The sequence below is a fragment of the Neoarius graeffei genome, chromosome 28 (assembly GCF_027579695.1).
Source record: "Neoarius graeffei isolate fNeoGra1 chromosome 28, fNeoGra1.pri, whole genome shotgun sequence".
Lineage (NCBI taxonomy): Eukaryota > Metazoa > Chordata > Actinopteri > Siluriformes > Ariidae > Neoarius > Neoarius graeffei.
In genome coordinates, this window is record NC_083596.1 from 25,197,968 (window position 1) to 25,218,827 (window position 20,860).

The 20,860-nt window shown below is 40.5% G+C and overlaps 2 protein-coding genes across 4 annotated transcripts in view; one reads left to right on the top strand and one right to left on the bottom strand.

Annotated features, from left to right (window-relative positions):
* lrsam1 (leucine rich repeat and sterile alpha motif containing 1) overlaps window positions 1-5,595 on the top strand; it is a 45,431-nt gene extending 39,836 nt beyond the window's left edge. For all 3 annotated transcript variants that reach the window (XM_060912907.1, XM_060912906.1, XM_060912908.1), the window contains one exon: window positions 260-5,595. In XM_060912907.1, coding sequence (XP_060768890.1) covers window positions 260-382 — 123 coding nt within the window. In that variant the 3' untranslated portion in view covers window positions 383-5,595. The remainder of the gene's footprint in view (window positions 1-259) is intronic.
* A 6,910-nt stretch (window positions 5,596-12,505) lies between these two features.
* The window catches only part of fkbp15a (FKBP prolyl isomerase family member 15a), a 53,409-nt gene continuing 45,054 nt past the window's right edge, over window positions 12,506-20,860 (bottom strand). The window contains exons 22-25 of the mRNA XM_060912416.1: window positions 18,815-18,904; window positions 18,664-18,729; window positions 18,306-18,413; window positions 12,506-13,236 (exon numbers count right to left, since the gene is read on the bottom strand). Of these exons, the coding sequence (XP_060768399.1) occupies window positions 12,970-13,236; window positions 18,306-18,413; window positions 18,664-18,729; window positions 18,815-18,904 (531 nt within the window). The 3' untranslated portion in view covers window positions 12,506-12,969. The remainder of the gene's footprint in view (window positions 13,237-18,305; window positions 18,414-18,663; window positions 18,730-18,814; window positions 18,905-20,860) is intronic.

Below are 20,860 nucleotides of genomic sequence, written 5' to 3' on the forward strand. Positions count from 1 at the left end.
ACAATCCATTGTCTGGTATAGTAGGTTAATTGTTTTCCTCCCTTTTTTTTATTTTTATTTTTTAAACTGTTTACATGTTTTGCATCTTCACTTAATGTCTGTTGAATAAAACTATTATTCATCTATTTAAAAAAATAACCACCTCAATCAGTTGGATAGAAATTTCTTTCACATTTACCGTACCTCAATCACTTTATTCAGGTTGAGGAATCATTCCCTTATCTCACCTGTGCACGTTGGTCTTTGTGTCTTTTCTTAGTCCCTGGTGGTCTTCTTGCCCTGTGGTCATATATGTTGCTGCCAGGTCTGCAGTGATGCTCTGCACTCATGCCCGCTGTGCCGCAGTGACATCTCTCAGCGCATCCGCCTTTACCATGGCTGAACCCGTCCAGGACCTGGTCTGACCACTTTCACATGCTTTGAAAATTCCTGCAACTCGGATTACTCCCTTTCATCATGCATGAAGTCCTAGGCCATGATTCCTGTCAGTAAACCAGGATAAATCAGGAGTGTTTCAAGTGGAGAAAGGAGGCTCGCTACTAGATAACACGCCATTTAACTTATGCATTTCACTTAGTGAGAAACAAAGGTTCAAAGATTTCAGTCTCTTGAACTTCAGCAGATAATAAACCGCTCTGGTTGTAATGTTATATATTTGCACTATTTAAATACTCGTGCCTTTTTGTGTCTGGTGTGTGCTTTCCCCAAATCTCGACTGTTACTGCATAAAGTTAATCTGCATGATCTTAACTACATCAGTTACTAAACTACTTTTTTCATATTGGTCATGCTTGTGACTTATGACTTAAAGCCCCTGTCAACAACTTTCCAGGATTAGCTTCTTATGGTTAGCTATACCGTAGCTTATGTACTGAATGACTACGAAAGAAAGAAAGAGGTTTTAGGAGATGTCTGAATTTCTTTTTTTTTTTTTTTTCTCTCCAGTTTTCTTCTGAGCAGTTAGAGTTAGGTGGGACAATATTTATTAGAGGTAATGTCAAGTCTACCAACATACCAATCAAAACTAGCCATCTGCTAACTCCAGCTCCACTTTCACCCCAAAAGTTACTAAAGCGGCGACTCCTTTCCTGCTTGCACCTGAGCATAAGCAAAACTGCAGCTAGTAGCATTTTTGCCATTTTATACACTTTTTTTTAAGTGTAGAAGCTTTGTGTGAGATAATGGTGAGTAATTCTACCTCTCCTGTTTTAGCCGTTTAAAGGAATGAGAATTAGCAGAGTGGCTTCACTGCGATTTGAGGTACTCCTGGTACACCTAGTGCTGTAAAAAGGCAGTGTTTTTGCTTAATCCTCGGTACTTGCATGGGAACACATTGAAAAGCCAAGATTACGATTACAGAAAATGTTCTTTGTGTTTGTCTGATGGAATCTCACAAAGTTACAAACGGACATTTGGAGGCGAATCTGCGCTTGCTGAGCTTCACAGCGAAAACTCCTGACCCTAATCAGATGTTCGCCATCTGATGGTAGGAAGTTAAGTAAGAAGACAGTAAAGCTCCTTTCAGTCTACTTTATTAAGCTAGTTGGGATATTGTGATCTGCGTGCTGCTTTTTCACGTTGCAGTGCAATGCTCTGTTCATCAGTGTAGCTTATTATTTTTAATTTTTTTTTTTTTTAACCTTGTAGTTATTGTAGTATTAATTTAAACTTGGGCGTATACACTCCCCAGCCACTTGGTTAGAAACACCTGTACATTTGTTCAATTCTCCAGTCAGCCAATCATGTGGCTGCAGCACGGGGCTTTAGTTGATGTTCACATCACATCAAACATCAGAATGGAGGAAAATGTGATCTCGAGGACGTTGACTGTGGCATGGTTGTTGGTGCCAGCCAGACTGGTGGGAGTATTTTTGAAGCTGCTGATCTGAGATTTTCATACACTGAAGTTTCTAGAATTTACACGGAATTCTAAACTTCCAGTGAGTGTCAGGTTTGTGGGGGGAAACGTCTTGTTGAGGAGAGAAGTCAGAGGAGAATGGCGCAAGGTTGATTTTAAACTGAAAGGAAGCCCATGAGCGACGGCGTAGCTCATTCCGGCCCCGTCTAGTCCAGAAGGAACGATCTAAAGTGGGCCACCTTGCACAACAAATGTTGCAAGCTATATATAGAAGCTATATGCACCCTAGGAATACCTACCAGTTGGCCAGAAAGAATCCAAAACGGCGAGGAATTAACCGAGAAGAAGCGATTTTCGTTGAACTGCTCATTAAGGCTTGATTTAGTCCATAACTTCATTAATAATTGTAATTAAGCAAATCTGGGTAGAAGCTAGGTACCCCTACCTTCATGCCAGAAAGAATCAAAATCGGTGAAGAATTGAGGGAGAAGAAGCGATTTGTGTGGAAACTGCTCATCAGGGCTTAATTACTCCACATCTTCATTATTAATTGCAATTACACAAATTTGAGTAGAACCTATAGTATATACATCCCAGGCAGACCTACCTTCCTGCCAAAAAGAATCAAAATCAGTGAAGAATTGAGAGAGAAGAAGCAATTTTTGTGAAATGTGGATGGCGGACAACACACGATGGTATAAACTCGTCAGCTGGATGAGCTAATAACCACTCTACAGCGGTGTCTCCAGAGGACAGATGTTCAGCAAAACATCAAACATCACCTCATCTTCTAAAATGTTCATCTGTCCAGTTTCACTGGACCTCTGCCCTCTGTATTCTCAGCTTCCCGTTCTTAGCTGAGGAGATTGGAACCCAGTGTGGTTCTGCTGCTTGTTGTAGCCTATCTGCCTCAAGGCTGCTTGTGTTTTCTGAGATGCTTTTCAGCTCACCACGATTGTCGAGAATGACTGACTACTTTAGACTTTGTGTCAGCTCAAACCAGGGCTATGGCTTTTCCTGTTAAAGTGGCTGGTACGTATATGTTTCTTGACCCTACCATTGGAAATACTTGGAGACTTTTAACGCTTGAAAGAGTTGCCAGGGGTCACAAGACGTGCTTCCCCCCCCCAGTCTGGAGGAAGATTCTATCTCCTTAGCTTCCGTTAGGTTTATCTGCAAGGGAAAATGCCTATAAATGTATAAGCATTGCACGAATTCCATGAAAGTCCATGGCCCAGAACCAAGCTGAAGTTAGGCTTCAAATCACGTACTCAGCCTTAGGGAACACTGGATCACCCCAAAGCTAGGGTTAGACAGATAAAATATCTACATTTTCAATATTTTGCAGTGTTAGTGTCTCAGATATTGTGGCATATTCTGACCAACAAGAGTCTTTAGCTCACATTTTTTGTTGGCCAGCTTCCATCTAACTGCCTCCAGGGTGTTCGATGCCCCCGTCTAACTGCCCCCGCCGTCTGCAGGGGTGATTTTGTATTTCTGTAAGAAACTGTTAATCGATCAATATTCTGTGCTGGCGGTGTTTTGCCAAGTGTCTTTGGAAAACACAAAATATTCTTACCCGTGTCTTCAGTTTGCTGCTGAAGGTTTGGTTAAGGGGTGAATTTATTTCATATTTACACTTACCCTCATATTCACTGAAGTGCTCTTATATCCAAGCATGCTTTAAAAGGTGTCTCATCTAGAAATCAGTGTCATTTAGCATGTAAAAAAGAAAATAAAACTATTCAAATTATTTAATTTCAAAAAGGACAAAAAAAAAAAGTATGAACAGTGGAATAGGATTACTGTGCAAAAGTCTAGGTGCAATATTTATATTTAAGGCAGTTTAAATGGGAAGTACAATGGTGTAGCGGTTAGCACTGTCATCTCACAGCAGGACGGTCCTGGGTTCGAGTCCAGCAGCTCCTGGGTTCTCCCTGTGTCTGCCGGTTTCCCTCACAGTCCAAAGACATGCAGGTTAAGCTAATTGGTGGCTCTAAATTGACCGTAGGTGTGAATGCGAGTGTGAATGGTTGTTTGTCTATGCGTCAGCCCTGTGATGATTTGGTGACTTGTCCGAAGTGTACCCCGCCTCTCACCCAGTCAGCTGGGATAGGGGAAAGACAGCTGTGAACGTAGAAGTCATAACATAAAGGAAGAAAATTCCATTCTACTAAAAGTAAAAAAAAAAAAAATTGCTTGTTGTAGAAATTAATGTATTGTTCATTTCTAGTGATTGTACTGATGCATCATGGAGCCTTGATAATGTGTTTCTCAGGAGGCCCAAGACTTTCGCACAGTACTGCAGAAGCATGTCTTAATCAATCATTTTAAAAATCTGCTCCCAAAGCACTCATTTGTGCTTCTGAACTACTCAATGTTGCGGTCATCACGTGTGTATGTGGGTTTAACACTGAGCACTATGTAAAAATCTGGAGGTTAGAGCGAAGCCATCTGACCACTCACACGGCGGAGTGGAAGTCATTTAAGCTACACCAAACTGGACAAGTTATGTAGGTGGTGAGAGAAATTTCAAGAAAAATGCCTGGATGGGCAGCAGTGAACCGTACAAACAAACAGTCAAGTGAAAGGTTGTGGACGGACGTTTCACGTGAGAGTATTGATGCGTGTGCGCGCACAGTGGCATTTGTGTGGACCCCCATAGCATTTTATGATGGTTCACAAGAGCAAAAAGAAAAAAAATCCATCTCAACTTTGTTGAAAATCTGATGTTGATATTTGGGATGAACAGTGCATGTCAGATTTTCGACGGAAATGTTCCAGCCGAGATCAAAGCCAACGTCTAGACACGCTTGATATTGAATGGGAGAGCTCAAGCTCAAATTCACAAAGAAAAACGAACTGGGTAAATTAGCCTCAGTGGCCTAAATGAAAGAAGAACTGTAGCCTTAGGTAGCACTGGCAGTGATGGGTGCAAATAAAGAGAGATGTTATTGTTCTAGTTTGGTCAGTAGTCATTTTCATTTAGCTAAGGCTAAGCAGAACTGATTATGTAGATCATCTACACGTCACAGCCACTTGCACAGATTGACAAACTGGGCATGAGTTTAGTTTAAACAGTGCAAGTACTCAAAAGCAGGATTGATCATATTTCCTGTACAAACAAAAATAAAATCTCCGTAAAATTACAGTAGTAAAGGAGCCTTTCAAAAAAGTGATCGGAGACTGAACCGGAAACGGGGGAAAAAAAAAAAAAGTAGAGCACAATAAAGATATGTAAGGAATGTTGGGGAAATAAGAGTAGCTAATGAAAAGGGGGAAGAGTCAGGAGATGCTTTTCTTGGGGCAAATTTGATATTGGATACCAGGGTTCAACGCCTAAAACAAATACACGTGATGCAAGTGGTAAGATGGCAGCCAGATGGCTTCACTTGTCTCTACAGCGGGGAATAGGCTATGAGCTCTCCCGATTTTTACTCAGAACGCAGTGGGTTTTAACCCTTATGGTGATGTTCCATATTCCAAAAACATGAAAGCTCATCTAATGCAAACACATTCTACTAATCAGACCTGAATAGACAAAGCGACTCATGTTGCAAAAGCAAAAATCAGCAGCAGTTATATCCAGCACTCATTAAATGCATCATTTGTGAAAACCTTGAAACTGCTTGCATAACACAAAGGCTGTCATTCCTGTATGAAATACTGTGCATGTTTTTGCCTTAAATGTGAAACGATCCTTCTGACACTTCAGAGAATAAATATAAATGTTGAAATTCCAGATCTCATGCGGTTTCATTGTTATGGGTTTGCATTACATTTTAGCAGAAGTCAGTACATTAGTGTGAGGAATATTCAGAATAAACTTTACAATATGTACATGCAGTGTCTATTTATAACAGTGTTAGTCTTTTATTCAGCATACCAAAGACGACCTTAGATTACACCTTATAACCCTGAATCAGAAAAAGTCAGGACAGTATGTTGAAATTAAAGCTGAAAACAATGACTTGTAAATAACATTTGACCTGGATTGCACTCAAAACAGCAGCACATTTGATTTACAGTTGTGCTCAAGTTTACATACCCTGGCAGAATTTTTGCTTTCTTGGCCTTTTTTCAGAGAATATGAATGATAATGCAAACTTTTTTTCCCCACTCATGGTTAGTGGTTGGGTGAAGCCATTTATTGATAACTGTTTATTTTTAAATCATAATGACAACGAAAAAGGGGCGGCACGGTGGTGTAGTGGTTAGCGCTGTCACCTCACAGCAGGAAGGTCCGGGTTCGAGCCCCGGGGCCGGTAAGGGCCTTTCTGTGTGGAGTTTGCATGTTCTCCCCGTGTCCTTGTGGGTTTCCTCCGGGTGCTCCGGTTTCCCCCACAGTCCAAAGACATGCAGGTTAGGTTAACAGGTGACTCTAAATTGACCGCAGGTGTGAATGAGTGTGAATGGTTGTCTGTGTCTATGTGTCAGCCCTGTGATGACCTGGCGACTTGTCCAGGGTGTACCCCGCCTTTCGCCCGTAGTCAGCTGGGATAGGCTCCAGCTTGCCTGCGACCCTGTAGAAGGATAAAGCGGCTAGAGATAATGAGAATGAGACAACGAAAAACATCCAACTGACCCTGATCAAAAAAAAAAGTTTACATACCCCAGTTCTTAATACCGTGTATTGCCCCCTCTAACATCAATGACAGCCTGAAGTCTTTTGTGGTAGTTGTAGATGAGGCTCTTTATTTTCTCAGATGGTAAAGCTGCCCATTCTTCTTGGCAAAAAGCCTCCAGTTCCTGTAAATTCCTGGGCTGTCTTGCATGAACTGCGCGCTTGAGATCTCCCCAGAGTGGTTCAATGATATTGAGGTCAGGAGACTGAGATGGCCACTCCAGAACCTTCACTTTGTTCTGCTGTAGCCAATGACAGGTCGACTTGGCCTTGTGTTTTGGATCGGTGTCATGTTGGAACGTCAAGTACGTCCCATGTGCAGCTTCCGGGCTGATGAGTGCAAATTTGCCTCCAATATTTGCTGATAACGTGCTGCATTCATCTTTCCTTCAACTTTGACCAAGTTTCCTGTGCCTTTGTAGCTCACACATCCCCAAAACATCAGTGATCCACCTCTGTGCTTTACAGTAGGAATGGTGTTCTTTTCATCATAGGCCTTGTTGACACCTCTCCAAATGTAACATTTATGGTTGTGGCCAAAAAGTTCAATTTTGGTCTCATCACTCCAAATTACCTTGTTCCAGAAGTTTTGAGGCTTGTCTCTGTGCTGTTTGGCGTATTGTAGGCGAGATACTTTGTGGCATTTGCTTGGTTTTAACAAAGCCCCTGATTTTCCATTTGTTAAATCACAGTTTGAACACTGCTGACTGGCATTATCAATTCCTTGGATATCTTTTTGTATCCCTTTCCTGTTTTATACAGTTCAACTACCTTTTCCCGTAGATCCGTTGACAATTCTTTCGCTTTCCCCATGACTCAGAATCCAGAAACGTCAGTGGCTGGATGAAAGATGTGAGAGTCTGTCTGGGTCCCAGAAACTCCCTCAGCTTTTATGCACACACACTGATTACAAGCAAACAGATCACAGGTGAGGACGTTACCTTTAGTAGCCATTCAAACCCATGTGTGTCAACTTCTGTGCATGTTATCAGGCCAAAATCACCAGGGTACATGAACTTTTGATCAGGGTCATTTGGGTAGTTTGTGTTGTCATTATGATTTAAAAAGAGAAAAACACAGTCGTTTGACAATAAATGGTTTCACCCAAACACTAAGCATGAGTGGAAAAGAGGTTTTTGTTTTATCATTCATATTCTCTGAAAAATGGTCAAAGAATCAGATTCTGCCAGGACATGTAAACTTATGAGCACAACTGTACCTCATGCATTTTTTATTTTTTTCTTCAAAATACACAGTTCAGCTCTTAATCTTGCAACACATTTAAAAAAAAAAAAAAAAAAAAACAAGTTAGGACAGCAAAGCATTTACCATCTTCGTTCCTTCTCACAACACACACAAGATGTTTAGGGACGGAAGACACCACGTGTTCTGTCCCATTCTTCGTGCAAACAGGTCTTCAGGTGTGCAACAGTACGGGGTCGTCATCGTCATTTTTCATTTCAAAATTCACCACACAATCTCTATTGAGGTTTTTCACCTGACGTCACAGGGTCACGTGACACGCCGGTGTCCGCCATTTTGAACGTTAAGCTAGCTAATGTCAACATAGTACCTAGTATGTTACTGTAGCAACGTTTACGTTCAGTCATTTGGATGACTTAAAACCTTTCAGTCTCAAGTTTTTCCTTTACTGTATTTACTAGTTTACTGAGCTAGTGCACTACGGGGCAGGCTGGCGCTAGCCTGCCCCGGAGCCAGCCTGCCCCGGAGCGCGCTTGCTCAGTAAACTAGTAAATACAGTAAAGGAAAAACTTACAACGGGCCATGTCTCAGACTAAGAAGTTATTTCAATGACATTTAATAACATTTTGTTTATCCTGAGGACTGAAAGTAAATGAAAATGTGAACAAACCTTAGCTGTCAGTGAACAATCCTGGTGGAAGCAGGTAAACGTCGTTCTCTAAGCCTGCTAACCTCAATTTTTGCAAATACCTCTCCCTCTGCTCGCCCTGTAAATGCCCTACGTCGCTGGATAGTGAAGGTGTTTTCTGCATCTCGCTCCTTTTTCTTTTGTGTTTTTCGGTTGTCGCCTTCCTCGCATTCAAACTGATTCGAGCCGTGATGTCCAAAATGGCAGCATCACATGACTTGGTCACGTGGGTGAAAAACCTCAATTGAGGACAGGAGGACCAGCACCCTCTTCTTCTGCAGCCATGCCTTTGTAATGTGTGCAGAACATGGTTTTGCATTGTCTTGTTGAAATCTCCCCGGAAAAGATGTCGTCTTGAAGGCAGCGCATGTTGCTCCAAAACCTTAATGTACTTTCCTGCATTAATGCTGCCATCACAGAAGTCTAAGTTACCTTCGCCAAGGGCACCGACAATCCCATACCATAACAGACACTGGCTTTTGGAATTGTTACTGGTAACAGTCTGGATAGTCCTTTTTGTTTTTGGTCTGGATTACCCAGCATCCATTTCTTTCAATAAAACCTGGAATACTAATGCGTCTGACCACAATACACATTTCCACTGTGTGATGGTCTATCCCAGGTGCCTCAGAGCCCAGAGAAGTCGTCGTCGACAGCACATCTGGACACTTAAAAGGCTTCCTTTTTTGCACAGTAAAAGTTTTAACTTACATTTGTTAATGCAACTCTAAACCCAACAAAGGTTCACTAATCAAGTCCACATGGTTATCAGCTATAGGGGTCTTTCACTGACATCAGGTTTTTTTTTTTGTTTGTTTGTTTTTTTAAACACAGCGTCTGCTACATCACCAGACAAACAAAGAAACATAGCTGCGACAGCTAATAATGATCGAGATGACTGCCATCGGTACAATCTCTCTGAAACTATCAATTTTATATGATACCAGCCGATAGTGTTCTATCCAAGAGCTGAAACATGCAGGCATCACAGATCCATGTAATTTACCCACAAATGTACTCGTTATTCTACACACTGCCATGTATACATGTTCACTGCTTCAGATGGGTTAAATACAGAGGAGGAATTTCACAGAGTGTACACGTGACAAAAAGGCTTCTTAATTTACTCAAACATTTATTTATTCCACTTGAAGCGTTCAGCAAGCCAGCTACCGGATTTGGGACACTGACACCCTGAACTAATTTAGTATTTGGGACTTCTAAAATACACTGGAGAAAGTAAAGGCTTACAAAAAGTACATAAACATGCCTACCAATATTTTGAGGCAGGTTTCATGGCAGAATGTTACGGGAAATTCCCGATAAAGAAAGATACTTCATATTCTGAAAGGTAAGCCCAAGCATGGACTTGTAATAATTATTAATTTAAAAAAAAAAAAAAAAAAAAAAAAACACAGACAGGGCCTCGATCTAGTATATTTTACAGTGTTTAGCCAAGTCTACATCAGTACATAACACGCTGCTAGTCGAGCCAAGCATTAGGTCTAATAAAATATATATATATATATATATATATATATATATATATATACATATATATACACACACTGTGACCACATAACCCGCTAAGAGTTACCATCTAAACCAAAGTTCTGTCCATGTTACACCAACTTACAGACTTGAACATTAACTTGAGTACACCAAGGCTGGATTTAAATCTCTGGGATTTTTATAACTGAATGGCCTTGAGCTAGAGTAAGTGTTAGGAGAAATAACAGGTGCACAGAGCTTTCACACCATCCTGATATAAAATGTTCTCTAGACACATGGAAATGGTTCGTTGGCATCCAGCCTTCTGGTTTAACTGCAGCTCACTGCCTCTTCATATCTTTCTGGGTTTGCCAGGAAAGGGTGAAAAGTTAACCCAAGCTCATTTCTGCATCTTTTATTACATCCAAAAGCACTACACATCTCCAGCATTGTTCTTTTAGATGCAACTTCTACAAAAAAAAAAAAAAAAAAGCAGCTTCTGTAGACGTTTACTGAATTGAGCTTAAAATCACTCGTGTACACTTGTGCTGGTCATTGTCCCTCACAAAGCAGGTGATCAGCTTCAGCCTGTAACTTTTACACAGTGCAAGTCCTCCAGATTCCTTGAATCATTTAATGGAGCTGCACCATAGAGGATGAAATATTCAAATTCCTTCCCATATTTCTTGAAGGAACATGTTTCTTAAAGGAGATACGCAGAGCCTTTATTTTTAAATGAGTGGATAGCATCTCCATCCTTGACTCTTGTATGCTGCATAAATGGGGAATGTTTTTTGAGAGTTAAAATCGACTGCAAAGTCGGCATTCGAGCTGCCCTGCTGAGCCAGCCAGCCCTGAGTGCGGGACATCACAGCGGGAACCGGTTTTAAGGCCGAGGCCTTTTACAGCTATAGACCAAAGTCATATAAATAAAAATGACTTATGGTGAAAGTAAGAAATACCGTTACTGACTTGCTCAACTAAGACTGATTTGGCTTCATTGATTGTGGGTTGACTCATTAAAAACAGGATGGGTGTTAACTCATACAACTTACATGTACATGCATTTTTTCACTGATAACACAAGGCTAATTAAATAATCAAATTAACTGAGAATCACATTCTGAAGCAAATTAAATAATCTTATACCGGTAACTTAAACACAATACAAGTTACATGTATTAATTTAAATGTGGGTAAATGTTTTGCATCCAAATGAGAGTCGGAGCTTACCAGCCTGTGTTCTCGCTTCTTGAAGGCCGATTGTTTTTGAAACAATCTTTCAGTTGTTCGTTCAGTTCTCCGTTCATTCGCTTCTTCCACACAAGGGCGAGATATTGCTGCTGAGGCAAGCATATCCAGCAGAGAAATCAGACAGTTGGTCCACTCATTCTCCATACTGGAGTACTCCACCATTACTGCTCAGCTTAGGCAATTACTAAAACCTGGGACATCACCAGTTTTAGAAACAACCGCGGGGAGGTCACTGCCCGCGCGATAATACGTCATGTCCTGGGTTTTACCAACAACCCTCGGCTCACACTCTGGGAGAACTGGTGCAACTGAACTTCCTTTCCTTTGTTTTTTTTAAAAAGAAAAATTCTTTCCTTTGGTTCTCTTTAAAATTGTTGATACTGCACCCTCTTTCAATATGGGCTTATAGCCAACGCTCCTCAACAGATCAGAGGTTTCATAAGAGTCTTCAGTAAAATGTGCAGAGCAGAGGAGAGACCACTTTGTAAGCGTCCAATGTGTCCGTGAACTTCTTGCAAAACGCATCCAAATCTTTGCAGGTTGAACATTCTTGGGCCATGAATGCAACATAAATCCACCTTCTGTCATGTTGCTGTACTGGCCAGCAACACATCTACGTGGCATGGCGATAAATTAGCTCAAAATGGAGGATCGGAGTTGCAGCCAGCTCTGTGTTTTAGTATAGCAGAAAGGGCGAGGAGACTGATAGACTTCATGCTGTGACGTTACAGAGGTCAAGGTCGTTCACTCAGACCGCTACCTATATAAATAAAGTTACTATATTAGATTTGTTAACGCTTAAAACCATTCCTGCGCCATTCTTGAAGTCTCAAGGCATTTATAAACGAAAGTGAGCCCATGGTTCTGCATATTTCCTTTAAACACTTCAATAATTTTCCTCACGCACTGAAGATCTTTGGCCCATTTTTGCTCCTCAAAGACCAGGTCTTTCCTGGATCCTGATTTTGTACCAAATCATGATTACAATCACCTGCTGACATCACCCGTTTCAAATCACATCATTGCTTGTTTTACCTCATTACGAGCCCTAAACTGCCCCAGCCCAATTTTTTTTTTGGAATGTGTTGCAGGTCTGAAACACCAGAATGGATGTATATTCACAAAAAATGCGGGGGCGTCGTGGCTCAGGTGGTTAAGGCGCCATACCATGAATGCGGGCGACCCGGGTTCGATTCCGGCCCGAGGTCATTTCCCGATCCCTTCCCGTCTCTCCCGCTCATTTCCTGTCTCTACACTGTCCTATCCAATAAAGGTGCAAAAAGCCCAAAAAATATCTTTTAAAAAAAAAAAAAAAAAAAATGCAGCTGACCAGACAAACATGAAATATCTTGGGTTCATTCTGTCAGCAATGAAATACAAGTCAAAGTAAAATCAGAAAATCACTTTATTTGCATTTCTCTCTTCTCCCCAACATGGAGTTGGACATAATTACATTCTTATCTTGTTACAACTGCTGTTTCATTACCAAAAAAAGGGCCATTTTATTTTCAGGTCAATGAAATGAAGACAGAGCGCATTGTAGAACACCATATCTAAAATTTTGCAGCTATTCCAGTGCAGAAAGACATCTGTTAGTCCAATCATGATAATCCAACTCAAAAATTGTCCCCTTCTGCTAATTTTAGCATGTTACAACACATTCAACAATATAAATCAGCCAGTAGATCCAGTGTGTGAATAGGCTGGAGTGTGACAGTCCTTTTCTATACCACCTCCATTTGCCCCTTTGGAAAAAAAGTGAGTGCAGATTCTAATTACTGGATTTGGTTTTTTTTTTTGTTTTTTTAAACTACATCTTCAGTTATAATTAACGTTCGATTTTCAGGCCCCTCACTCAGCGTTCAGAGACTGCTTCTCTACATCTGAAGCTAATGAAGAACCTGTGCTCACTTCAGAAGTTTCTAGACTGTTGGTTTCATATGTTGTCATGTACATGTGGTCCAGGCTCTGAGGGCTTTCCATTTGCTCACTTTTTATTTCAGGCTCTTCCATTCTTCCACTCAGTCTCTCCTCTGCTGAGACGTACTCCTCCTCATCCTCTTCCTCCTGCTCCTCATCCACATCCTCCTGCTCCTCAAGGAATTGCATAGTCACACACTACCAAAAAAAAAAAAAAAAAAAGAAAGTTTAAAAAATAAAATTTTCACCAGTTATTTATTTTTCATGCAAGTGGTGTTTCCCCCCCAGTCACATTAGACCTGGGATTAGATTACAGTGTATTCTCTCACATGGCACCATGCACACAGTCACTTACACCCAGGGATAAATCAGCGGGTTTTTTTTTTTTTTTTAAACAGGAGTTGGGAGAACTGTAGACTCGAGAGGAAACCCACATGGTCATTGGTGGCGGGACAACATGAAATTCCACAAAGACCAGAACCTGAGCTCTGGATCAAACCAGGGACCCTGGAGCCAAGATAACATGACCCTCTACATTTAATTAATCGACAGAATAAATCACTACATAGAAATTGGAGCAGTGCTTGCAGTGGCAGCAAGCACTACTATACACACACAGTCCACTTCATTAACACACATGTAATTATCTCAGGGATGCAAACACAACCATGGTCAAAAAAAAGAGTGAGGTAGCGCAGCGACGCGGACCCCCCCACCACCACACACACTATCAGTCAGTCAGACAACAGTTTCAACAAAACATTTCTTAATTACTATTATTTATTAATTCAGTTCCCAATCCATCTTCAGTTCCCCACCCCAAAGTCAGTCCATCTTTACTCCTTTTTCTTTGCCACTTCCTGAAGTTTGTGTAGTGCCTTGGATGTATGCACCACGAACTCATAACACACACACACGGGTTACACATTACCATTTGATCACTCGATGTTCTAAAATAGCAGCTAGTCGGGTGCTAACGGTTAGCATTTTAACTAAGCCAGACAGCCACAAGCTTTAATAAGACCAATTCTTGCACGTATAGAACAGTATTACGGCACTTAAATATTATCTAGGAACAAAAAACAATAGTCATTAACACATGTAGACACTACGTTGAGAACATATACAGTCATCATGCAACTCCTCAAATAACATCACGTTTTTCAGGCATTTTTTACTCCAAGGATAGGTCATGGCTAATATGGTTAGATGAAGGAGGCTAGGTTACGAGAGACCAAGTTAATTTTTATATATATATATATATATATATATATATATATATATTATATATATATATATATATATATATATATATATATAAGTGCTGTCAAAAATGGCATGTTATTAACGCGTTAATTTGACTCAATTTTCACGGCGATAATTTTATTGCGAGATTAACGCTCTGTGGCATGATGTAGGTTTTTCATAAGCTTTTGAAACTGCCAGGAACTTGGAAGAGACACTTTGGTTAGAAAAACGATAGCAGCTAGACTGTAATGCCCCGCACAGCCAGAGTCCTCTGCCCCCCCCCAAGAACCAGCGCGGGCAGGGCGCGCTAGTAGAGATGGGATTTATGGCTCTTTGATGGGAGCCACATCTTTGTGATCCGTTCTTTGAAAAGAGCCGTTCAAAAGACTGGCTCATTTGGCTCTTTTTAAATATTTATTCAGTTTTAAGAAGACAGCGTCTAAAGAAGCCAGATCCCTCTGAACTGTAAACTCAGTGCTATCCCAGAAATCCTTCCTGTAATATGCAAATGTCGTTGCCTCTGATTGGACAGCGCGACGCATCAACAGGCAGAAAGTGTAAAAGTACAAAATGTGTTAAGTGAGCTGAAACAGTAAAGATCAGATTCAATGCAATATTTATCAACGAACAACTTAAACTTAATATAATAGTGTACTTTATATTATAATCAAGCATGTCAAGCCTACCGTCACTGTGTAACCTATCTCTCTTTAGTTGTAGACTCAAACAGTAGATCATTTCACTCATGGTTCTCTTGCTAGCCCTGCACTGGTGCTCGGCTTAGGTTTCACTTTGCGGTGGCGGTCAAGACGTGTTATGCTTTGCAATAATTTAAAAAAATAAATAAATAAAAAAAAAAAAAAAAATTGGTACAAAGCAAGCCCATTCACTTTATGCTGATAAGAGAATTACAATGGTTTATGTGACAAAAATGTGCGATTAATCACGAGTTAACTATGACTGTCGCGACATTAATCGCGATTAAATATTTTAATCGCTTGACAGCACTTATATATGGATGAAAATCTGCTAATGGGTAATATGTAACAAATCATGTCAAAATTCATATTTTATTGAAAAATTAAACTACATCATATTAAACTTATTTTATTAAACATTAACAATTGAAAAGATAGTAATCACACTGGATTTTCAAAAAAATCATCTGCGAAGTTATCAAATCTACGCTTATGCATGTTATTTTTTGACGGAAAAAAATTAAGTATTTAGTTTCTCCTTATTTTACAAAACTCCATGCATATAAGAATGAAATAATCAGGTTTTTACAATACTTAATGGAAAATATCAAAGATCTTTCCAGAAAATGAGAATATAATTATTCAAGAAACAGGTGAAAAGATTCACGACCAAGAGCCAAGGTGATAACTTTTCTGTTATCACTTATGAACCGACATAAGAATTCATTGTGAAGAAATCCTCATAACATAACAGTAGTAACTTACTATTAACATTAAGGATTGGAAACAGGACTCTGTGGAACAATACAACATTAAACACGTGGGTTAGTATACTTATGCATGTTACTTTTGACGGACATAAATTACCAAAGATGAATTCATTGAAATGTACTCTAATTGCACTAAGATCTGACTAGGGAAAGGGGAATATGAATATTTAAGTAACAGGAGAAATCTAAGACTAAAATTATATAGTAAAATTCATATTCAATTTTTGTTTACATCCATTATGAAGTATTTCAGCCAGTTCCCCGATCGCTACGGTTCATTTTTAGTGAGTGAAGAACAAATCTATACTTGCGTGCATTACATATGCACGTTAGCTTTCCTGACAGACTGCAAACACATGCTGCTCAGGCGGCCATTTTCTCCATCTTCTCGGAAAGCGATGATGCCATCAAAACTTGTGGTAGTGTGGATTTCCTGGAGGTTTGTGTATCATGCGGTGCTATGCCAGTCGGAGATATACGATACAGTCTTGTGTACGTTATTTTCTGACAGACAGCAATCCTTTGATTTTACCATCGATGTATTTTGAAAACGGGCAGATTCCAAGGCGAGAATTAATTATAAAATCAATTGGCGCTTTTATATTAAAGTGATTGATTACATATATTGTTCTATATTAATGTTTTTAGTTGGAATATTCTTATTCACAAGTTGATGTTGACGGACACAGTAATGTGCATAAGGGTCTTTTTTTAAAATGATTTTTTTCGTGTTTAGAAAATGTGCAGGCCCATTGTATGTGGTTAAAATTCACCAACTTCAAAAAATTAATTCATGATTTTATTAGGAAAATATAGCTTGTGATATCTGAAGTTGTCAACATATTTCTTAGAGCAATATTATTTTATTTAAACCAAAAAATATCCAATTTATGTTTAAAATAGTGGATGGAGATGATTTTTTTTTTTTTTATACGTGTCTCACCATTATTACCCATTAGCAAATTTTGACTCATATATATAAAATAAAAAACCTCCTTCTCACCCCCGGCCGGGGGGGGTAATCCATGTCATCCTCAAGCTCGGGTATATATATGCACAAGTATTTTTAAACACTTACGCTTTGATTGTAGACGAGTAAATGACTTCCACTTCAACGCTGATCGTTTACTCCCAGTCACCGAGGCTCCAAAGAAATACACACTAGTAGATGAAATTCAGCAAGTTGATAAATGAACACACCGATCTGAGGAAAAGCCTGGGAGTCACATTCCTTAGCAACCAGATTGCCCAGCCATCGGTTCCATCCACTGACAGTGTAGCAGCTAGTAACGGAACGCTGTTGAATATTATAATAGCAGCCAGCAGCTACACTGTCAATCTTACTATCTCTGCTGTCAATGGTTCCATATATCCACCAGGGGGAACCAAACGTTGTATGGTCTGCACAGTACTCGGGTCTATCATTACTACCAGAGTGGATTACCAGAGAGCAAACCCCCCCCCCAAAAAAAACTCTTCGGATCTGCACGAATTATATAAGTCACCCAAAATACCAGGGAAAAAGCGGAATGCGCTGAAAAGCGCGCCGTTTGCACGCCTGTTATCTAAACCAGCAGCACAAAATTTAAAAAAAAAAAAAAAAATCCATGGCAGTACATGTGCCTTTTATTTATAACCCCGTCAGCACTAGACACTGCACATGGCTATAAAGACATGGAAAGAAATGTGTAGAATTTATCATTCTATACTGATATTTCCATTATTTGGCAGACATTTATTCGAAGCGGCTTATGAGCGAGAAAGAATCAGATCTGACAATCTGCTGAATGAGTCAAATGACTTGATTCAGTTGCTGGTTTAGCTGCTCAACTGAATTGTATCGTCTTAACTGTAAATCATTTGACAATTAATTAGTGTCCAAGTGTCTGCTAATAAATGCAAGTCAGTAGTCGTGGATGCAAACGGCGCGCCTTTTGGCGGATGCCGCCTTTTTCACAGCTGTCTGGGGGACTTGTGAAACGTGCAGATCCGATGAGTTTCTTTTTTTTGGGGGGGGGGGGGGGGGGGGCGTTGGAGTGTCTGATTATAATTTCATCAAAGTAAATTCTGTATTAAAATTACTAAATAAGCAAATGCCGTTACAGTCCATGAAACATAGGAAGTACGAGAAAACAGTAAATCAGAAAGCTGCGCACGTAAAGCCAATTGGCTGCGTGCCATTATCTGCTGCTGGCTGCACTTCACTGCACGCGCAAGGATTTCCATCAGTCCAACGTAACGGAATTTTGTCGCGCCTGGTCTTTTTGCAAGAGAGGTAAGGTTAACCATATTTGATCTCCTAATCATAATTTCTACCATTTGCATTGTGTAATGTTTACGTAGTCCTAATGTGTCATTCCGTCTTATAAATTATAATTTCAGACATTCCAATGCCCCCCCCCCCCCCAAAAAAAACCCCTCATCGGATCTGCACGATTCACACAAGTCCCCCAGACAGCCGTGAAAAAGGCGGCATCCGCCAAAAGGCGTGCCGTTTGCATCCACGAGTAGTTAAGTTGACATGCACCGTCTCTGAATAGCTGGACACTACCTTGATGGTACTGAGGACTGTCTTCAGGACAGATTCACCAGAATAAGACTCCTGCAGATCAAACTCTGCCCTCAGAAAGCGGAACAGCCCATTCATCACCCATTTCACCTGTAACAAGACATCACACACATGAAAGGCTTTAGGAGTTGAATATATACAGTACATAAATGTGTGGCACTGAATAACAGGTTTCAGAAGTGTTGCATATGGCCTTGTGAATATAGGGGGGGGGGGGGGGGGGGGGGGGGGGGGTGCAGTGCTCTGCTGCTTTATTTACCCATGACTGGCTCACAGTTGGTTATACAGCTAGTGATCTAGGATAACACTGTTGTGCAGACAAACCATGACCAGACCTCACCTGTTCAGCCAGCTGGGTCTCAATTTGCTGCCTTTCTCTCTCCAATTCCTCCTGTAATTTTGAATTCTATAAAGCAGAAAGAAAAATTAATAAAATCAAGGGGGTGATCAATGGGCACACACATTTGGCCATGGGTGACCCATCATGGTACCTGTTTCTGTAGCTGAGTAATCACTTCTTCGAGTTTTACTTTCTGCTCCTTCAGGGCTGTATCACACCTCTCCTGCCACTCCAGCTCAAGCTGAACAGAAACCCACACAGAATAAAACAAAGCTGCTTGATCTACATATACAAACAGCATATCAAAACATGATTAGTATACATAACCATGCATTTAAATTACGCCAAATCCTGTATGCAACTCCTTAGCTACTGGTATACATTACTATCCACATTCACCGGATATGAATAAAATCACATGCTCTGATTGGCTACTCTACTACGATGCGATCAGCTCATATACTGCGAGTAGAAAGGAAAGGGGGAAGAAAAAAGTGTTGCTGAACCAACCAAGGACAAGAACTAGACTCAAAAAAAAAAAAAAAAAAAAAATACAAGCAACAAAAATATGGAGTAAAAGTATTTGATAGGAACACATTTATTCTTACTGTAGCAATTTGTGAAAAATGCTATTTGTCATTTTGCTGATTTGTTTACATTCTAAGCAGAAGTGTGGTATTTTTTTAGAAGTCCAATTTTGAAAAAAAAAAAAAGATCCGTTTCTCAAAACCCAGTGAATATGGGTCGAATAAAACAGTTATTCCACTCAAACTCGTTGTACATGACTTATAGCCAACTTGATACTATGCACCTCGTCGGCTATCAGCTCATGTACGACTCAGTTTTGTGGAATAACAGTTATTTGAATATAGCTGAAATGACTGGGTGACTGTGTCCTGGGCTGGACTCTTGACCCAAAAGATATTTAATAAAATAGAAATAAGGTCTCATTGAGCCAGATGTGTCCAACAGTGTGGCCATCTTGAAGAGGATAAAATTCTTGTTTGAGTGGCATTGGGAGAATTAAGTTTTTCCCCAAAAAATGGAGGCAAACTAACATTTGAAGGTAACAATTACATGTTTCCTTGTTCTCTTGACTGCACAGGTAAGAACGCTAATATTTTCTATTGATAAGGGACTCAGGACTTCACGTTACTTTGTTTAAAGAACTTTAGAATACACGTAATGACTAACTTCTATTCTAAAGTACACCAAATGACTAAGCAATTTCATCAGACTACATTTCTAATGTCGGAATTAAACCATGAAAGTTTTGCGAGAGTTGTGGTGCGTTCACTTCATCACCATTGTTTGGTCCAAGGTGCTTAAGATAGCCATCTTAAGACAGTCCCCCCCCCCCCTGTCTAGACTTTGATAAAATGAACCGTGTTTAATCTTTTTAGTCTTGGCTCAGGGCGGCATGGTGGTGTAGTGGTTAGCGCTGTCGCCTCACAGCAAGAAGGTCCGGGTTTGAGCCCCGTGGCCGGCGAGGGCCTTTCTGTGTGGAGTTTGCATGTTCTCCCCGTGTCCGCGTGGGTTTCCTCCGGGTGCTCCGGTTTCCCCCACAGTCCAAAGACATGCAGGTTAGGTTAACTGGTGACTCTAAATTGACCGTAGGTGTGAATGTGAGTGTGAATGGTTGTCTGTGTCTATGTGTCAGCCCTGTGATGACCTGGCGACTTGTCCAGGGTGTACCCCGCCTTTCGCCCGTAGTCAGCTGGGATAGGCTCCAGCTTGCCTGCGACCCTGTAGAACAGGATAAAGCGGCTAGAGATAATGAGATGAGACTTGGCTCATGCAAACAGTGACCCTGTAAGATCCCTATTCTTCGCACAATCATAGATAACTGCTTTAAAAGTAATTTGGCACAAGGCCGGCATAACTGACTGACGACACATTGTGAGCCGGTCATGTGACCCGGTGTCAGACTTTAGTCTTTTAAAAAGTCTTTCAAAGTCTTCTAGTGTACAGTTTGCGCAAGTACCGCTTTGATCAAATATGACAGCCAAGGTTAGTGTTGTCTAGTTATTTTAATAAGTGGTGTTCTAGATTTAAATGCTGCTTCAGTATCAGTGGAACGCATGCTTAGAATGTATAACCATGTCAAAAAAAATAAAAATACAATTTAAAAACACCCTTACACACCAACTCCAGAGTAAATGGGAAGGGGGGGGGACCCCCACAAATATTCAAGAGG